Source organism: Leptosomus discolor, chromosome 1 (assembly GCF_034619465.1).
Source record: "Leptosomus discolor isolate bLepDis1 chromosome 1, bLepDis1.hap2, whole genome shotgun sequence".
NCBI lineage: Eukaryota > Metazoa > Chordata > Aves > Leptosomiformes > Leptosomidae > Leptosomus > Leptosomus discolor.
The window spans coordinates 48,185,611-48,205,532 of NC_141391.1; the positions used below are offsets into that span (position 1 = coordinate 48,185,611).

A 19,922-nucleotide genomic window follows, 5' to 3' on the forward strand; every position below is an offset into this window, starting at 1 on the left:
TTAGTTGAACAACAACTGTGACAGGTTCAGCGCTTAGCATTTTCATTTGTGTGCTCAAATTTGGTTATCCGTCCTCTTTTATGCAAATGTGATGTGACAGGAGAAGCTGGGAGCACTCAAGCAGGCCGATCACTCACAACAGGAGCTAGGTCTGTACAGCTGAGAGGCCTGGATTAAATGGACTGAGTGCTGATGGATAAATGACATAAGCCAGGCTGAAAGCCTCATGAAGTGATTTAGAACTTCCACAAGATGATGCCCAGAACATAAATTGTACTTTATCCTCAAATGTAAAAACAGAGGGGAGAAAAACATCAGCTTCAGCTAGTAAATAACCGTGCTTATAATCTCACTAAATCCAACATGCTCGTTGCCTAATAGAATACAAAAGTTGGGAAAACTACCTCCAATAATTGCTTATGCACAACCGTGTAACTATACAGCTCACTGTGGTGTTTTTGTGCCTGCACGGGAGACCCGGAAAGCTGATTAGGCAATTAAAGCATTCACTCTACTTTGACAGATGGGAGCGTGGCTGACAAAATACATGTACAGACACAGAAAATATTTTCACAATGTATGTGCAAGTAATTTGGCAACAAAAATTGTCTGGTCACAGAATTCTATCCTGATGCAGAAGGTATAATAATTAAGGTGATGTATTGTGCTAGAAAGCATACTTACGCACAAACAGCTAAAGGATGAATTATCTGTGTGTAGCTCCCCTTTGTTACTTTATAGGAAAATGCAATTCTATAGGCAGACTTGCCAGAAAAGTATCCCAGCTTGCCCCTTTAATTACACCATTGCATTATTGCTAGGTTAATTTTTAAGATGGTCGATATTAGTGGATAGTTCAAGAGACCTCCAAACCTTACTAGTGATAGGAAAGTTTGAATATAACGGCGTATGTGTATTTCAACTTTAAGATTTTTGTTATTTTTCTTTAATAAGGATTCTTCTAACTCTGTGTCTCACAAAACCACTTCTAATTAAATCCAATAGTTCCTATGGTCTATACATTTTTGATTGCCAATTGCCATTTATTTGTATGTTAGCAAAACATAGTATACTAGGACGTTTCTTTTTTTTTTTTTTTTAAGTACTCTTTCTCTTTTTTAGCTAGTGACATTTATCACTAGAGAGGGTGGATTCCTTGCAGAACAGTGTTGTCAATTGTCACTGCCTTTCCAAAGAAAAGACCTTCCTCAAGGCTTCTCCATCTACCAGTGGAACTAGATCCCATTACTTGCTGTTGTTGGCCAAAGCTTGGCATTTAAAGATACTGCACAACTCCGACAACATCCGAATTAGTGAAACAAGCAGGTCCAGCATATATCATAGGCACTGGAACTTTGTTGTCGGTACTATTAAATTGTTAGGCCTTAGCACTGCAGAGACCTGGATCAGCTATCCCAAGCCAAAGACCATTCCCAGCAGAGAATGTGGATGTGGTTGTCCTGTTTTGAAGCCTAATAGTGTGTATGAGAGTTGTTCCATGCCAGTTGGCCTCAGCGTCAGAGAACAGTCCCAGCCATGTTTAATTTACTACTATTGATGTAGACTAAGAAGCTGAGTACCAACATTCGGACAGGGAACAAGACACTGAAATAACCTACGTCTCCAGTGGGTTCTGCTAAAAGCAAAAGCTACGAAGACATGCTGAAATGTGATAGTGCCAGATAGGCATCAGACTACACCACAGCATGACTGCATGACATCAAGGCATTCAGAAACCACCAGAGTCCACCACCTTGCAAAATCTTCAGGCAAGGTGCTACAGGCAGGAGCAAATGGTGTTGCAAGAACATCGATGGGCCTTTCTCACCATTCATTTGATTGTTGGGGTAGAAGTGCAAGTTGTAAGCAATCATTTGTCCTTTGTCTCAAAAATATTTTGTGTAAAATTCAGAATGGCCTGAGACACCCACATCATTTGGAATTTCATTTAGTATCATTGTAAACAAAATTACAGAATTCATGCTGAGAGTTCCTAACACACTATTCCCATAATCACTAAATAATACTAAACAAAGTGGCTGGAGAAGACCACTCATTTTTTGTTCAGACATTTGGAAGGAAACAAACTGTTGAATTCTTCAAAAGGCAATGTGTAACAGTATATATAGCATTAGGGTACATTTTAGAGATTTGCATACATGCTACTCTCAGCTTTGAGAGCTCTTTAAATTGACTGGTGGATCCATGGAGATAAAAGTAGAAAATTATTTTCAATATGATTTTTGGACTTCAGCAAAGATGTAAGATTACAGTCTACCTTTCCTTTTGTATTAATATTTTCATTTTGAATGTTTTTGTTTACTTGATTTTAGGAAGCAGTCATCAAGGCATACACCACCTTTCCCAGATAAGACAATGCTTGGTATGGCTCCTAACACTTCGAATGTTCAGCTCAGTTCCCAATCTGTTCAGGGAAAGAAGGGCAAGACAGGAACATTGATTCTTTGGACAGCTGGAGAGATATCTGAAAGGAGTTAGGCACTGAAATGCTTTGCACTGCAAAAGTGTCCACTTCTAAAGGTCCAATTGGCACAAGCTCCTGTTAATGTGACCGTAAGAGTTCAGACCTGTACCTTCCAGCTTATTCTGCAGCCATGATGACCAAAGAAGATTGCCTAGTCCGATATCACAATAGCTCATTATCATTCAATTTCCTATCTGAAATTATAATCTGCCCATTAAGTTCCTCATGTAACTGCTTCCTAACTTGTTCACTCAGGCAACAGGGTTAAACAGTTTAAACAACAGGAAAGATCCATTACTTGACTTGTTTAAGCTAACCTCCCTAACTTGGGCAAACTGATTTGAGCACACAAACACTGTTTGACTGGGAAAGCAGTCTATTAAAACAGCAACTGACTGATGACACAACATACTCCACAGGGATTCGTAATAAGGAACACTGAATTCTGCAATTCCTAAGCCACCCAGAAGGAATCACTAAAGTGAGGTTTCTCTAAACTGTTAGGTGTCTTGGATGCTACTTTAAAGTTCCAGATGGAAGCCTCTGTGAAAGCACAAGGCATAGAACCAGTATTTCCTTGCCTTATTCTGTGGATTTAGCAGTATTTGCCAAATCTTTTATAGCACGTCTTTTCTCTTCTGCAACAAACTAGGCTACCCACAGGTGTGGCAGAGAGTGGGTGGACTGTAGGAAGGGAAACATGCACATAACCACTTGTTTGGCCAAGAACTCGAAACCTCAGCTCTATCTGCCTCAGCACCTCCTTCTAGCAATTTAATTCTGGCAGTTTATTTCACCAACACCCAACAAACTTCAGCAAAATCAGCCCTGATGCTGTCTAACCGAATTGCAAGTCCTATAGAGCATGGTACGTCCCTATACTTATTGTGCTTTCTTCCCACTTGCTTGGTTCCCTGACTGGCTATGGTCCCTAAATGATGTCAGAATTGTCTATGTTTCCTTCCAATGGTTTAGCTTGTCTGCACAGATCCATCAGAGGCAATGATCTCTTCCTGCTGCAGCCTAGCCTCAGGGCTGTTTTACCCAGCTGGCAAACCTGAGTTCTCCTAGGAAGGGAAAGTGCAGGCACTGTGGCCCTGCTGCACAACGGTGATGTGATGAAGGAAGCATCTCCTAAGTAGCCTGCTGCTACTGCATTAGCGCTGCGCTGACACTCGAGTCACACAGCCTTTGACACAAAGCTAATGTGCTCACAAGAAACTCAACAGATATCCAAAAGCTCTGACAAAATTCTTCCAAGGCTTCTCACACCTCCTTTGGAGGTGATCCTTGACTCATCTGAGATTGCCTTCCCCTGCCCTCCACCCCATTAGAACCATTGAGGGATACGCCAAAAGGAGCCAGAGCTCCCACAGCAAAGTCCCTGTTTATAATGCTATTAAGACTACCTTACTGACTTCCAAACGGGTACAGAGGATCAGCTCAAAAGCAGGGCCACACAGCTTTCAATGTAGCAGGTCACTTGAACCACAGCACGCTTGTTTCTGAGGAGTCTGTGCAAGTGTGGTGCTTCTGTTCTCAGTTGCTCTTCTGATCTTCTGTGGAAGCGCTTCAGCTTCAACATTCTGCTCACTAAATGCTTTGTTAAATGTTTTGTCCTGGCTTCTGTAAATCAAGAGGAAAAAAGAAAAAACAGGAGTTGAAGTCAAACATAGGTGACTGGGAACAGCATAGTGGTGTTGATGTTTTCAGTGGAACTAGCTCAGGTTGAAGCAGACCTGTGGGATGAAGACCTCTACTGATCCCAGCTCCTCACTCCTGCCCCAGCATCCCCCACCACTAACATCTTTTCAGTCACCTGGTGAAGTAGATTGGGAAGGCAATTCAGTTGGACTACCCCATTTTTAAAAGCATAGCCCAGCTCCTCAGTTACTACATTATCACATAAATACCTGCTATGTCAAGCACAAAGGATAGGCAGGAGTGACCAGCGAAGGTCATCTTTAATGCTGGCATGGAACAAGACTATTTATGAGAACATTTTACACAATTTAGTCCTGGCTATCAAAGAGTTGCTATTGCTTTATCTAGAAAATGAGTTCTTGAAAAACACTATAAAATTCAGTCGTGGGCAGAAATGATTTCACAAAAAGATTCAAAAGCTAAAACATAGCTGAGTATTTGTTAATTCAGGGTGACTCCAGAGAGTAATTCATAAGCTTCTAAATTAATATTTTTAAGGAGGTCATAAAATGTGAACTTTAGTAACTGCTACAGCCAATCAAGCTGTCATCAGTCCTGCCTTAGACTACTAAAGCATTAGTAATTACCTACTCAAATTACTTTAAAAGTTTAACAAAAGCTTATCTACAGATAGTATCCTAGCATGATATACTGCCATTTTAAAAATTGTAGTGTAGAGAATGTTACTGGTTAATCTTTTTATTATTTTAAATTCCAATTTCTATAACTTATTCCCCTAATACAAAGCTATTTTTTCAGTGTTTTCCTGGCAAGTTGTCTTAAAAAAATTCCATATATAGTAAATTCGCAGAGAAGGGCAAGTACAAGAGCAAACACATCAGTATTTTCAGTACAGGAAGCATTACAGTAAATGCGGATGGAAAAGAAATAGCACTTAATTTAAACTCACTTGAAAGGATATCTAGAGATAGTTCATCACAGAAACAGAAGAAACTAATATATTTTAAATTATTTTAATATTAAAGTTATCAAAACATAAATTTAGTGAACACATACAAATAATATTGTGGGAAGTTCACGAATACAAAATTGCAAATACAGACAGCATTAACCTGTTACAAGGTCTAGTGGTGACTTGTGTTCCTTAATTTTTCACTATATATTGACAGAAAAAAGTGCTCAGTTTCATTCTGCTACACTGCCAATATCCCTACATAATTCCTAATAAAAAAATTATTTTGTAATTCCGGTCAGGCAGTAAGTCTGCTGACCAGCATTTTGTGTGTTAATCATTTCTCAGCTTCTTCCACCATAAAGGCTACTGCTATTACTCTTTGCTCTTTAATCTCACATTTTCAGTAACAGAATACTCCTGCACATAAATTTGGCTACATCGCAGTAGTACATCTAAATACATTATGTACATTATGTTGCTTCTGGGAACAAAGAATTCCAAACTCTAAAATGAGAAAACGCCTTTTTCAGATTCCAAAAGGTAGTTTTGCAAACTAACTGATGAAATTTTACCACAGCAAAAAAATCCCAACAGAAGTAGCTCATAGGATCCCCAGTGCTCAGATCCCTCAGTACTGCAAACAATAATCACGAATTATTGACTTAGTATTTTAAAAGCAGACAGATTTTTTTTTTTTCCTAAAAAAGGCACTGAGTAAGTGTTCCTGGATATAGCAGCAAAAGTTTTCTATTCTCTCTGTAGAAAGATTAACCCTTTTAAAACCTGTTCTAGTATATAAGCAGTTATGGGTCCACAATCAGGCCCATTCAATCACTGGAATAATGCATGGAAGCAAAGTTTTCAGGTACGAGCAGACAACATTGCCCTTCACTGTAAGAATTTGTTTGAAAGATAGTACAGGTTTCAATTACTCAGGTATAGAAAGTCCACCTTTGTGAACATCTGTACTGCACAATTCTACACTGCAGCAAGGTTTTCTAAACATGCTCACCGGCTTCTAAACCTGCTCACTTGCTACCTACTGAGTATTTCTATTTTGGGGGTTTTTTAATAAAACTTGGAATTTTACTTAACCCTACACAACTGTTTCTGCCTTATACATGAAGGATGGTATGGCCTATGGGGGAGTTTTGAAAACAGCAATGAGAAAGGTTAAGATTGTAGAACTTTGCAAATAAGGAAATAGTATCCTACCACTCTTTGTTTTCTAAGGTAAAATATTACCATGGAGAATGTAGATAGAAAAACATAATTAAAAATCATCCCCAAAATACGTATGAACATAGCATTTCTCTTCTATTTGCTACCAAACTTGTAGAAATAGCACATTTAAGCATCACCTAATACCTCTCTGAGAGCAGCAGTGGGTAAATGTATCTATCAGATCTGAATGCAAACAAGTAATTGTGATAAATAAATCCTAAGAATTTTTTTTCAACAAGAATTTCTCTTCTCACAATCACTTCTGGTAAGCAAGCTTTCCATCTTCAACTGAACTCAAAGATATTGACTTCTTGGAAGTTTTCCAGCATTTTATGACATCTCTCCACAGTTGACGATACAGCTGCCATCTTGCAAGAAAAGAGAGAGCATATAACAATCTCCGCATAGCTGAATTTGTGAGTTAGGAGGAGCATAACAAAATTTGTGATACCTCAGCACTTTTTGATACCGCACTAATCACTGAAAGGGAAGACAAAACAACACAGAATGAGTCGCATGTGCATCCTGCATGTTGTTGGCCTAAACGTGATTTGTGTGCACGGATGTTGCGCATTCAGAGTTCCAAGTGTCGAGATGTGTGTGCTACCAGTGGCTTCCCGATGCACTTGGGCAAGACAGTAACAGGCAGTATATCGAAAGTACCAGGATGAACATGTATTCCATATTGTAGTTGAAAAATTGTTTCATATAGTTACACTGCACCAGTTGGTGGGGCTACAGTAGTAATTCTTTGATGTATTTAACATGAGTCTACCATAAAGCAAAGATAACTGGCTACAGTGGTGAAATTTCTTCACACCATGTTCGGCTGGCCATTTCTTTTGTATTTTATATAAAAATGCAATATCATCTACCATTTCTGCTCCCCCACCTTTTCCAGCAGTAAGTTTTAGCTTTCCATTCACTGCATATCCCCTCTTCTATGGCATAAACACATGCTTAAAAGATTAATTTTTATGAAAAGCTTTGACAAACAGCATGTAGCTACCCAAAGTTTTCTATAACTTCAACAGTAATCTGTCAAAAACTAATTCAACTCCCAGAGCAGAAAAGGAGATGGATATATGCCTGTTGCAACACAGAAATATTCTTCTGTTTCACTCAAACACCTGGAGTCATGTTTTATCATTGGTACCTAAATCCAAAGAGAGATACTTTGTTTCAGTTCACACAAATAGAATTTCTGCTGACATGGTAGAGATGCATACAGGTTTATGCAAGAAATGCAAATATTAGTATGAGAACTGAAACAGGAAAAATATCACAGAAGTGTTGAAATGGGAGCAAATTACTTTCAGTTATTGTGTTTCACTTGTGTAGCCATAGTGCCCTCTAGCAGTCGAACGAGAAAATACAAGGCTTTATCTCGAGGAAAAAAAAAATCCACAAAATCAGAACTGCCTTTTTTTAAGCAGAGACAGTTCGCAAATGTGAGGAAGAACATTTCTTCATGTTAAAAACAAGGTACTTTAATGGAAAGGACACTTCTCTCGGCTTTTATGCAGCAGAATCCTGCAGAGCTGGGAAGCTCTATAAAAGGAGAGTTCTTATACCCTAAAGGCATTTCTGTGCTTCTGTAGATCTCACCTACACCATATGTGCATTAGCAACATGCACACGATTTTGGCAAAAGGATATAGAATTTTACATGCATAGATCAACATACATTTTTGTGAAGTCTTTGTTTTCTCTACAAGGAGGAAACATTTTGGCTGAAACATCTTTGTTGCACAAAATTCTTTGCAAGACGAAGAATAAATTATGACCTTTAAAACCTAAGAAACTTTTCTCATTTCCCTAGAGAGCAAATTATTGTATAGAGAGAAGAGTTAGCACGCCTTAGAGCTGAGAAATTTTCTGTGTAGCTCCAGATCATTAGGAAAACATTTTGGAGAAGTTAGTGCTTCTTTTTTCCTTTGCATTTAAAAGAACAGTAAGCCTAAGAAGTAGAAGTCATTCTTTAGCAACTGGGAAATGGTCATCTGCACTGTTTGAGTTCTGAGGCCTACACATAACATTTCTGATTTTAAATCATCTCCATGACTTGTCAGAAGGACCTGTAAGTACCAGATTGTGCTTTTTTTTTTTTTTTCCTTTTAAAAGAAAACCATATGCTATTGATATTAAAAAATCTGACTTTTAAAAGAAAATATTTACCCATCAAATTACTCTCCAAAAATTGTATGTAACTGCAACACAGAAGAATAAAATAGCGTAAAAAAGATGATTTTAGCCTCTCTGCATCCAAAAAGTCAAAATAAAAAAAATATGTCTGCTGCAGATATTTATCAGAAAAATGGCTTTTGAAGAGCACACGCCTCAAATTTTTTTTTTCTCCCAGTTGCTGACAGGGAAATACTAAATCCAGCTCATCAACTAGCACATGCAGATTTTGCTGAATGTGGTATTCCAGTCTTTGCCAGAGAAAGGCGAGAAGAAAGGTGAGAAACTGAATTGTGCTAACAAAGCAGGAAGGATCTTGGAATTCAAGAATTCAAACTGTAACATCAAAATTATAATAAAATACCACAGGGTCAGATGGGATCATTTTCAGACATCAACTGGTCTCAGGATTACAAGCTTACTGTAAGAAGAAGAAAAAAAATTAATCTTCACGCACATCGACGAAGAACAAAGTACCAACATTCAGGTAAGCTTTGGCATTAACACATACAGAAGGATTTTACAAATAATGATCTATTAGGAAAACAAGGGAAGTTTCTTGTGCAGTACGTTCTTGAAATCCCTCTCATTAGTGTTCCAATTAGACCTAAAAGGAATTCAAACAAAAGGCTGAAACCACCAAAGTCTATTTCTGTTGCAAGTACTTTTGATGCTTACAGATTTAAAACATGCAAAGACACATTAAAGTAAAAAAATAATTATTTTATAAAACTACAGTATTTAGGCAACTGTGTGACAAGCACACTAACGTGTTTATAAAGGTCTATATGAGTCCACAAAAACTAGGAGTTCATTTTCACCAAGGATCAGCTTACAGCTATCTTGGCTCAACTGAAAAAGATAATCTTTTTTTGTTTGGTTGTTTTTTAAAACTTGATCAAGAACTTCTCCTTTGTCTGACTTAACAGGCTCATTTGAAAGTAATCAAGTGCTATAACATCAGTACAGTAACAGCTCCACTCAGAACAGGATGAGAACAATCAAAATTTTTCAGACTTTCACACTTACTTGTTTTTTTTTTTTTTTTCCACAAACCTCTCAAATTTCTGCTATTTGATCCAGTTGTTCTAATCTTAGTTAATTTTAACTTTAATGGTAATAAAAGGTAAGCAATACAGGATTAAATCCGACTGTATCTTCTTTAGTTGCAACCAAGGGCATGGCGGTGTTGGGTTGACGTTTGGACTTGATGATCTTAGAGGTCTTTTCCAACCTTGACTACTCTATGATTAAAACAATGTTGAATTACAGTAAATGAGATGCTTTTGTTGGAGATCTATGCCCCTTTATGTATTGGTACAACAGTAGTGTATGACTAGTAGAAGAAAAAAAAAATCCCCTGCCCCATACCATCTATTCTTGGTCAGACCTACTAGTTCACGTGTTAGTTAAAAAAATACAGGGAATGTCCACAATCACTCCCTTGAGACAAAACCAAATTCTTGTGCATCCTTTTTATGCTCTTTTATGCTCATGAGACAACTGACTGTTACAAATTGTCCATTCCATCTAAAACACCCTCAAATAAATGCAGTTATTGAAAGTTATCCAAGGGCTGACAAGAACAGCAAGCTTCGTCAGTGTGGGGACCTCTTCAGAGCAGATCAACAAAATCGTATGTTTTACATTAGGTACAATCATGCTACGCTTTTCTCAGATACCAAAGTTACCTGGATAATAATTTATTACTCCTTTTCTAGTTAAGGGATAGAGACTGTGCTCAGACTGTGGTTGGGGGGTTGGACTAGGTGATCTTTCGAGGTCCCTTCCAACCCCTAACATTCTGTGATTTTGTGTTTAGAACAGAAGCTATTATTATTAACTCCCATTACTTAAAAATTTTTGTAGCTCAACCACATGTGGTTTACTACAATATTGTCATTGGACTACATGTCAGATCATATCTTATCCAAGCCCTTTAGCATCTAGCTAGGAAAGAAAATACCTTCTTAAGTGTTTGCCTTTTTTTTTTTTTTCCATAGAAATTTTGAAAAGCTGTCTGGGGAAAACCAAGGTAACCCTGCTGGAGGTGTTTCAGACTAGGAAAATCCATTTGCAGAAGTTAAAACCCCCAATGATTTAGCTAATCACAGTGGAGGCATACTTGGGAATGCATTCAAAAGGATGAACTAAGTAGAGAAGGGAATGAAAGTCAGCAGGATGCTTGGTTTGTTGATTCAAACAAGGAAGGACGCTGCTCCAGGTGACAACAGATTTCACTGAAGGCTATGCTAATAAGGATCTGACTGAACTGAAATGACAAGAGTTGGCTAAGGTCGTAGCAAAAAAAATGGAGGGAGAGCAGAGCTAGACAAGGAATACAAGGATAGAGGAAGCCAAAAAGAAATCAAGTCAAGAAAGTAATTAGATGACGACAGAAATACGTACAGAACCCATTCAGATTGGGCTCCATTCTCTTAACACTGAATGGCGTTAGTTTTGACTGGAACAAACATCTGAGTTTGCTTCTTAAAACAAGAGTAAACCAAGTTCTTCTGATCCAGGTGGTTTTCAATCATGCTGAGTGTCACAAGGTAACAGCAGAGGACAAAAAGCACACCAGTAAGAATTCTTCGCCTGACGCCTTTCGTTGATGGAAGTTTGGGGGAGAAAGGTGGTAAAAAGAACTTTAAGAGGTTTCATCTCCGTACAGGTAGACCAGGGTGCAAATTGTCACTAAGAAATAGATTTTGAATGGATGCATTAACAGGCTAAATAAAAACCAAGCAGGAAAACTTGAAATACTGATTTTAAAACTGTGATACAGCAATTTCAGATGATTCAGAAGCAGCATCCATGTAAAGAACACACCGATAGTCGTCATTAGCTTGTGCTGACTGCAGTGAAAAGGCAGGTTTGAGCACCAGACACAGCACGCCACACAACCACCTTAAGTGGCATGCACGGGCCTTTCCTGTGCTGCACCTGTTCTCTAAAACAACATACAAAAAACTTCCACCTCCCAGCCTGTCAATCTGGCACCCTTCAGATGTACTAAATTATTAACAAAGGAAAGTAGGAAAGCTTGTATTTAATTCAGTGAACTAGAACAGCTCATTCAGAGCACTGGGTAAAAAGGTTCTTAAAATATTTTATTTTGCCTGAAATTCAGTGTAAAAGGAAATCAATTTCCCAAATACAATTCCTTACGGCAAGATTTAGGACTTACTGTAACAAGCATGGCAGTCAATTGTGAAATTTCAATGTGAAACTAAGAGTATATAAAAATTGTAAGTGCATATTTTTGCAACAAGATATGCATACACACAGGGACGTAGGCAAAAAAAAACCCCAACCATCAACCCACCTACAAAAAAACCCAAAAAAGGATCCAGGTCTCAAAAACCCCTCAAGTGACTGAAAAGCACAGAACAAAAATTCTACAGCTGGAGCTCTTCTCTCTGGGATACTACTACTTCCACTTTCCTCCGTTCTTATTTCGGAATTTAAAAAAAAAGGGGCAGGGACATGACTTACGGAAGTTCTTCCCCATCTGCCTCCTCAAGGAGACAAAAAACAGACTAGAGAAAATACACTGTTAACTGGAGAACTGATAATTCTGTTTGCTCTACTATGCATCTGTTTGAGAAGATAGTGGTTGCATGCTGCACTCATTAAAGAGTTGATGGGGAAAGAAAAAAAAACCCACCACCACGCCCCCTCAATAAAACCTACAACTCTGAATAATAAACGGATTTTCTTTTGAAAACAGACCATCAGAACACCACTAAATGGAAATAAAAACAAGTCTTTCTGGTGAGAGAGGTCCTTTACTGCAAAGGACTATCGAGTTTCCCTTCCTAAGAAGAGGAGAAACTTCAGACCTCACATAACAGACCGCCCGGTTAGGAAGAGCCAGTGAAGTATTTCTGTGGAGTATACTAACATTTCATGTATGTGCGTTTTAAAATTATGAATATATACACTATAGCATGAACTTAGTATCTGCTGAGTGTTACTTCTAAAATGGAAAAAATGTAATCATAGAAACACAGGAACTAAATGATGCAATAGTGTGAGTAGTCAAACTTTTTAGAATACCTACCAAATATTCCACTTCTCCTAATGTACTTCTCTAAATTTCATTTCAGTACTGCATGTATATTTGTGGTAGCAAATTTTCTTCTACGGTGGCACAGTGCAGGGATACAGAATAAATTCCTTATTGCTGGACTATTATTTGATTTACCGTTTGACTTGCATCAGTTTAAAATTCAGAAGACATACAAAAGCTTTTATGCAACAGTACACTTGTGTGTTAATGTAAATGGAACATCATCATGTTGAGACTTTTCTTACATTCAATACTATTTTAGTATAAGTGACAGTGATTAGAGCTCCTTTTGTGAATATGGGGGTGGGGGTTGCCATTTGGAATGGTCTTTTCTCTTTTCTTTTTTTTTTTTCTTTTTTTTTTTTCATTATGAAGGACCATTGCCTTAGCTTTTTTGGTTATTGCTTTTTTTTTCTTTTTTTTTTCTTTTTTTTTTTTTTGAAGACCATTCCATTTCTTTATTTTTTAACATCTTAAAGTCATAAGGACTTATATGCAAAGCAGTCATACACTTTATCATTAAAACCCATAGGTAAAATACGTACACAAATCCAACAAAAGGCTAGTACATAGTAAAGCCTAAGCATACTACTATGCAATATTATGAATACGTAACTTTAGAGACTTCAGTTTAGTACTGTTATCTATTCATTTCTGAAAACATTCACAAAGATTTTAAATGCAAATTTTCATTCCGTATCTGGAATAGAACAAAAATCATCTATGTTATAACAACATTTGGTCATTTGTGTTTGACCAACTCAGTAAATTACAAAGAACCCAAAGAATTCTGTAACTTTCTGTAGAACTATGTAATAAAAACATTGCATATGTTCCTAGTATGATGTCTTTAGCAATCATTTACTGAAATGTAACTCAAACATCAATCTCTCAAAACGTATAACTGACCAGCTGCATTTTAGTCTATATCTGAATCCAACTTCATCACAAAACCCCTTTTAATACAAAGATGCAGAAGTACATTAGGTAATACTAATGCAACACAGGTGCAGTTCTAGCATTGTCATTGATCGGTTGAATCATCTTCTCCACGAACGAGATTCATTATCCTCCTCCTCTTCATCATCATCTTGAAGCAGCGAGTCATCCACTAAAGATTCTTCCTGAAACTTCAAGAGAAAAACATGATACTCTGTTATGTCAGAAAATGCTAAAGATCAAAAGCCAAAATACAAATCTCTGATACTTGCCATTTAATAAAGAACAAATTTATTTAATAGGTAATGCTTTCAAAAAAGTATACTGTAATACATGTATTACATACATATATTAATAAATGGCAAATTAAACATGCTTTTTTCCTTTTCAGTGGACTTCCAAATGACCAGGACATATGCACTTCATACTTATATAGCTCTTGTGATTCTTCTGTGTATCATTCATGCCCACGCTGTGATGCTCCCATGAAACTTAAGATGCTATACTGAAAACTAATTTTAGTTTTTGCACGTTCAGAGTAACCATTCCTGATTTCATCCAAGAGCTTAATCTACCTGTGCCACACTATCAAAAAGGTTTAATCTGAGACATTTTAACAGCTTAATCAAGCTTAAAGCCAATATAAAGATTTAAAAGATTGGGGCAGGGAGACAGGTATTTACAGAAATTTAGACAAAATGTATTAACGTATTTTAAGTTCCTTTCAGTAACAACATAGTAACCTGATCGACTTCACAAAACCCCGAACATTTCAGGTTGACAGTTACAGGCTTCAGACACAAAAGAAAGATAAGCAATAAGTTGTTTTCATTTTTACCTACGTATAGACACAGGGGTGTATATGTAAACTATCCTGTCTCTGAACTTTTTTGACAATTGCACCTATCACAGCAATGTCTGCACTAGCTACAGAAAGGACTAAAACACAAGGATGCCTTTCCCTAGAAAAATGTACCAGCTGTTAGATAACAGTTACGGTCTTTCTTCCTTATTTTTCTTGTCCCAGTAATTGTAATTTTTTGCTACAGAATTTCCAAATTCAACAGGAGGTGTGAAGGTTGAAGCGTGAAGTTAGGGAGCCTTCTGGAGATTTGTGACGCTCTAGGCTGAAGAAAGCCTAGAAGTAAGCCTCCTCTCTTTCCAGCAGGCTGTTTTATAAGAGGGAGAAAGTACTGTCTTCGTTACTTTTGCCTATGGAAAGTGCATTTCAGAAAGCAGCTCTGTCAACACCTGACCTCTCTGTCAACGTATGCTTGGGCACCCTGAAGCCAGACTAAAAAAAACAAGCCTTAGCCTCTTCCCCTGGTGTCTAGATGTCCAACAGGCTAAAATACGACAGCGCTGTCAAAAAGGAGGAGTCCTGGGCAGCACACAATGCAGAACTCTTAAGGTGCGCAAGGCTGAGTAGTAGTAGGGATGATCAAAAAGCCTGGAACAACTTCCACATAGGGGAACAACTATAGGGACTTGGATTCTCTGGCCTGGCGAGAAAGAAACTGAGGGGAAGTATGTCAGGAGTCCATATATAGTAAGTGTCTCAGAGAAAGTGAAGAGAGAATGGTGGTCATTTTTTTGATGCAAGAGCAGGAGAACATCAAAATTAAACATGCAGGTGACAGGCCCAATATAAAGAAACTTATTCTGGGTAGACATAGTTGAACAGTAGCATTCCCTATTGCAGGACATTATGCAGATGCTGTTCAGATTCCAAAGAAACCTCACAAATTCAGAAAACAAACCCCTATCAAGGGCTTTCAACAACAAAGACACCACATCTCTGACTCAACAGGTCCCTGAACTGCAAACCACTGATGATTAAAAGCTTATCTCTACTTACATGTTTCATACTCTTCCCAGGCATCTGTTGTTGACTCAGCAGAGTCAACTCTTTTGTAAGGCACCCCAGGTGTTGAATGTAGGGCATCTAGGAAGATCAGGTGCTTTCATAATTAAGTGGCTACTTACCAGGAGTTTTCTAAAGCATCCAAGTCCAAAAGACCTTTCTCATATTTTCATAAATGGACTAGGAGCCCTGTTTCATTATTAAGAATATCACTCTGCTGAATGATGTAGCTCCCTTCCCCGCCCCAAACACCAAGGTACTTAGCTTCACTCAAGTCTTAAGCTTGCTATCCCTCTTTAGCACAGTATTCTTCAGTTGAACTAAAATGGTTGTTTAGACATGGAAAAGTGAATGAAACCTTTCTCAAGTGTTTACAATAGCTGCTAAAAAAGAAGTTAAATAAGTAGCATGATGAGTTGTAGGTATACAGAAACTCAAGACATTTTACATGTATAAAGAATGTGTAAGTGAAATTCAGGGCACTGACTGTAAGAACATACCGCACCCCAATCTAATCCTGCATAAGTACCACATTTTAAACAATAAAAGTATATAAAATTTATTTTATGCAATTGGTTGAACTTCAGTGCATGAACATGAAGTTCTTGAACTCATCCATCCGAGACCTGGGATCATAACATTATGCTTCAAATACTAATACAACCAAATGCTAGAAGCAATATAAAGCTCACAGAAGGAAAGAATGACATTTAAATGCAAAATCTCCAAAGGATTATTGAATAGAAATCCCTCGTGTAAAGAAATTTGGTGAAGGTTAGGAGAACTAGTTCAGCTGTAGAAAATTCAAATACAATCAAATCTCCTTACAGAAAGAAGACAGGAGAGCTACACACATTTGGCTTGTTTTGAAAATGGGAAAGGGTCAGAGGTAAGTATATCAATCATGTTAAATAAAAAAAAAAATCTGTAAACACTGGGCCAAGTAAGAATCCAGCAACACTACTAACAAAAATATATGTAAACTACTATTTTTATATTACACATCTGCTATTCAAAGATTTCAGCAAGCATGCAAAAGCAATGAACAGCTAAGTGTTTTGATCCAAGAATCAACTCCTGTACATTTTCCATAAGAATAATTAGCCAAGGAATGACTGCAGAACCAGCCCAGAGACAAATTTAAAGAACAAAACCAGATCTTAAGAAAAGTGTTAGAAAAACAAATGGTCAGGAAAAAAATATCTACAATAAAGATAAATATTCCAATAATGAAATTATTTCTTAAAAAAACCCAAACCCATTACTTTTCCTCTTTACTTAAATTTTGAAAATATGGGAAGTTTTAGATGACTCCCTCAATTTAGGAATTACAGAAAACAGTCTCATGCAGTCTTTTCCCTGAGTTTTCTCTCCATACCTGATGACTCCTGTTAAGGAGAACAACCATCACCTAAAATAGATGTATCCCACTATCATAAACACTTCTCGGTTGACAAGTTGTCATCGTGCATCTAGGCCTGAGGTCTTTTCACGAGTTTGTAAATCTGTCCTTTCCCTTTCCCAGGGTCTCTCACTTGTTACTATTTTCATTCCCTTTCCCCCAGTAGCTATACCCTATAGGTCCCCTCCTACACTCAGTGTCTTCAGGTGGGGTTGAAAGATAAATCTCTCTATAGTTCACCTACCAATCACTGCCAAAGTGTTTGCATATCCCTCCATGCCCTTCTTTCATTGCACAAAATGGAGAAAACTCAGTCAAGTAGTTACTCTATGAGACCTCTCAATAAGTTAGGCTCCTTGCAGCAACAAATACTGCTGTTGATCTTCAGAGGCGATACATCCCTGAAGGAGAAGTGACAAAATATCTACTGCTCTGAAGATTCCCCAATGCAGCCTCTTGTTCACTCACAGCTCATTAGTGTCTGACAATGCTCGAGGTTTGTGTATACAAGGCAAGTAATATTTAGTAAGTCAGAATTTACAAATGCCTAATATGAATACACAGTATTGGAGGTAGTCTACCTGTCTTCGCCTGACATGCTAAAAAGAAATTAGCATTTTTGGAGACAGAAAGCAAATAGACAAGCTGGCTTTCTTCAGGAAAAAAAAAAAAAAACCCAAACAGAAAGTGAATGCTACAAAACGTAAAAAAAATAACCGAATTTGGTTATATCAAAACAATCTTGTGAAGTGGCTTCTATGGTAGGTCTTCCAAAACATCACAGGAAAAAGATACAGATAACAGGCGACTGGGCCCAGCCAGCATGGGTTCACGAAAGGCAGATCCTGCTTGACTAACCTGATCTCCTTCTATGACCAGCTGACCCGGCTAGTCGTTGAGGGCAAGGCTGTGGATGTCACGTACCTGGACTTTAGTAAAGCCTTTGACACTCTCTCCCACAGCATTCTCCTAGGAAAGCTGGCAGCTCATGGCTTAGACAGCATGGGTAAGGGAACTGGGATTGTTTAGGCTGAAGAAGAGGAGTCTGAGGGGAGACTTATTGCTCTCTACAACCACCTGAAAGGAGGTTGTAGCGAGGTGAGTATTGTGTCTCTTCTGCCAAGTAACTAGCGATAGGACAAGGAAATGGCCTCAAGTTGCGCCAGAAGAAGTTTAGATTGGAGAATTTCTTCACTAAAGTGGTAAAACACTGGAACAGGCTGTGCCCAGGGAGATGGTGGACTCACCATCCCTGGAGGTGTTCTAAAAACATGTGGATGTGACACTTCGGGACATGGTTTAGTGGGCATGGTGGTGTTGGGTTGACTGTTGGACTTTATGATCTTAGAGGTCTTTTCCAACCTTAATGATTCTATGAAAATATTATCACCGAGTAAGTCAAGGTGTACTTCTACTTCAGCTGTTCTATGGCAATTATGTATATACAGTAAATGAATCGGAAAAAAAGATTGCTTCACTTCTTTCCCAAATGGCATTGATTTTTCAGAATTCACAAACATCAGTATTTTGAGTGTAATGAGTTAAATGCCTGAAGAAATGTTGCCCCACTATTCCTACATTAACCCATTAAGGTTATTTGGACAAGGCTTTAATATCTTTCATGCACCATGAAGACAACTAACAATCAGCAGGGGTACTTTAGATGTCTGAGAGAAGTCAGTAAATGCTCTAAATTATTCTTTCACCTGTATCCTCCGAGCTATCTCTCTCTATAAAGGAAAACTAGATTTTGAAATTTATCTCTTAAAAAATTAGTGCCTAAAGTAGATGGTACAAAACCATGTTTTGGACAAAATCCTCAGTCTCTGACATGCAAGGTCAAACACACCCCTTGCATTTTCTAGATATATCCCCTAGAGTTTTTTGTTGTGTTAAGAAATGAAACAGGAAAAGTAAAGTATCTGGACTTCCAACAGCCCAGAAAACAAGAAATGTGTGTTTATAGACAAAACCACTTTCTGATACCAAAACTTAGTTAGATTCAAAAATACAAGTATGAATCAACAGCTCATTTTCTTTTGAAAAAGCTACATTATTTATTTTAAAAAAGAGAAAGTAAAGAAAAAGCAAGCTTACTTCTTCTTCATCAGGTTCAGCTTCTTCTGTTTCAACAGCTGACATACTAGCAACAGGCTTGTTCCATGCCAACTTTAATTCTTGTCCTTTAAAACGAGATCCATGAATTGCAGCCTAAAATAAGTTCAAACATTTTAGTTATGTATTTCTTTTTCAGGGGAAAAATTAACATCAGTCATACTTAAATGCTAGAAACAAACCAACAGCCTGCTTTTTCAAAAGAAAATCCAAGGTGTAGTACGTTCATACTGAATTACTGTTAATACGTTAAAACAAAACAACTTCATTCACTGCACATGGAATTCACACATCCTTTCAGGAAAATGATCAAAATATATTCAGAAGAAAATAACCTTGGAAACCCATAAATCATTTGGTGTTGCAGGTAACATACTGAACCAAGACCTTCCTGGTTTTTAATATTATCTTGATGGGTTCTTCACCTTTCAAAGACGGACACAAAACCGTTAATGCATAACTTACTGGAAGAAGTAAGACATCCCACAAATACAAATGATTTAATATATTAAAAAAACCTCAAACAACTAAAAAAAGCTCCTCTGTGATTACAACTTAATCTACTGGAAAATGTTGCACTTCCTGTAAAGCTGTTGTAATTGAAATGTAAAAATTTTTAACTTATGGGATATTCATGTCTTTCAAAGTACCAGCTGCATTAAGTGGCTGCTTTGGAAATAGTATGTTCAAATTAAAGTAACATGAATGAGCATAAATCAGCGTTAGCAACATTCCGAAATAACCGTCATGGTCACAAAAGATTTATAGTACAATCTGAAAGCACAGCATAATGTGAAATGTAGAAACAATTACATGTTCAATGACATCTGAACATGAATTGTGTGATATTAAAGTCCCCAGGTATAAATTTTAAATCTGTACATATAAATTTATGATAAATTTAAAAGATTCTTTGCTTATTAAAATGCAGCTCAGGAGCTTTTTGTCCATAGTCTCATCACACTGTCACACAACTAGAATTTTTAAAAGTACTCATACGTGACATTTAGGTCC

The 19,922-nt window shown here is 37.5% G+C and overlaps 1 protein-coding gene across 5 annotated transcripts in view; it reads right to left on the reverse strand.

Moving 5' to 3' along the window:
• Positions 1 to 13,024: 13,024 nt before the first annotated feature.
• The window catches only part of RBM26 (RNA binding motif protein 26), a 59,913-nt gene continuing 53,015 nt past the window's right edge, over positions 13,025 to 19,922 (reverse strand). For all 5 annotated transcript variants that reach the window (XM_086476708.1, XM_086476718.1, XM_086476702.1 and 2 more), the window contains 2 exons: positions 18,891 to 19,004; positions 13,025 to 13,718 (listed from right to left, as the gene is read on the reverse strand). In XM_086476708.1, coding sequence (XP_086332834.1) covers positions 13,629 to 13,718; positions 18,891 to 19,004 — 204 coding nt within the window. In that variant the 3' untranslated portion in view covers positions 13,025 to 13,628. The remainder of the gene's footprint in view (positions 13,719 to 18,890; positions 19,005 to 19,922) is intronic.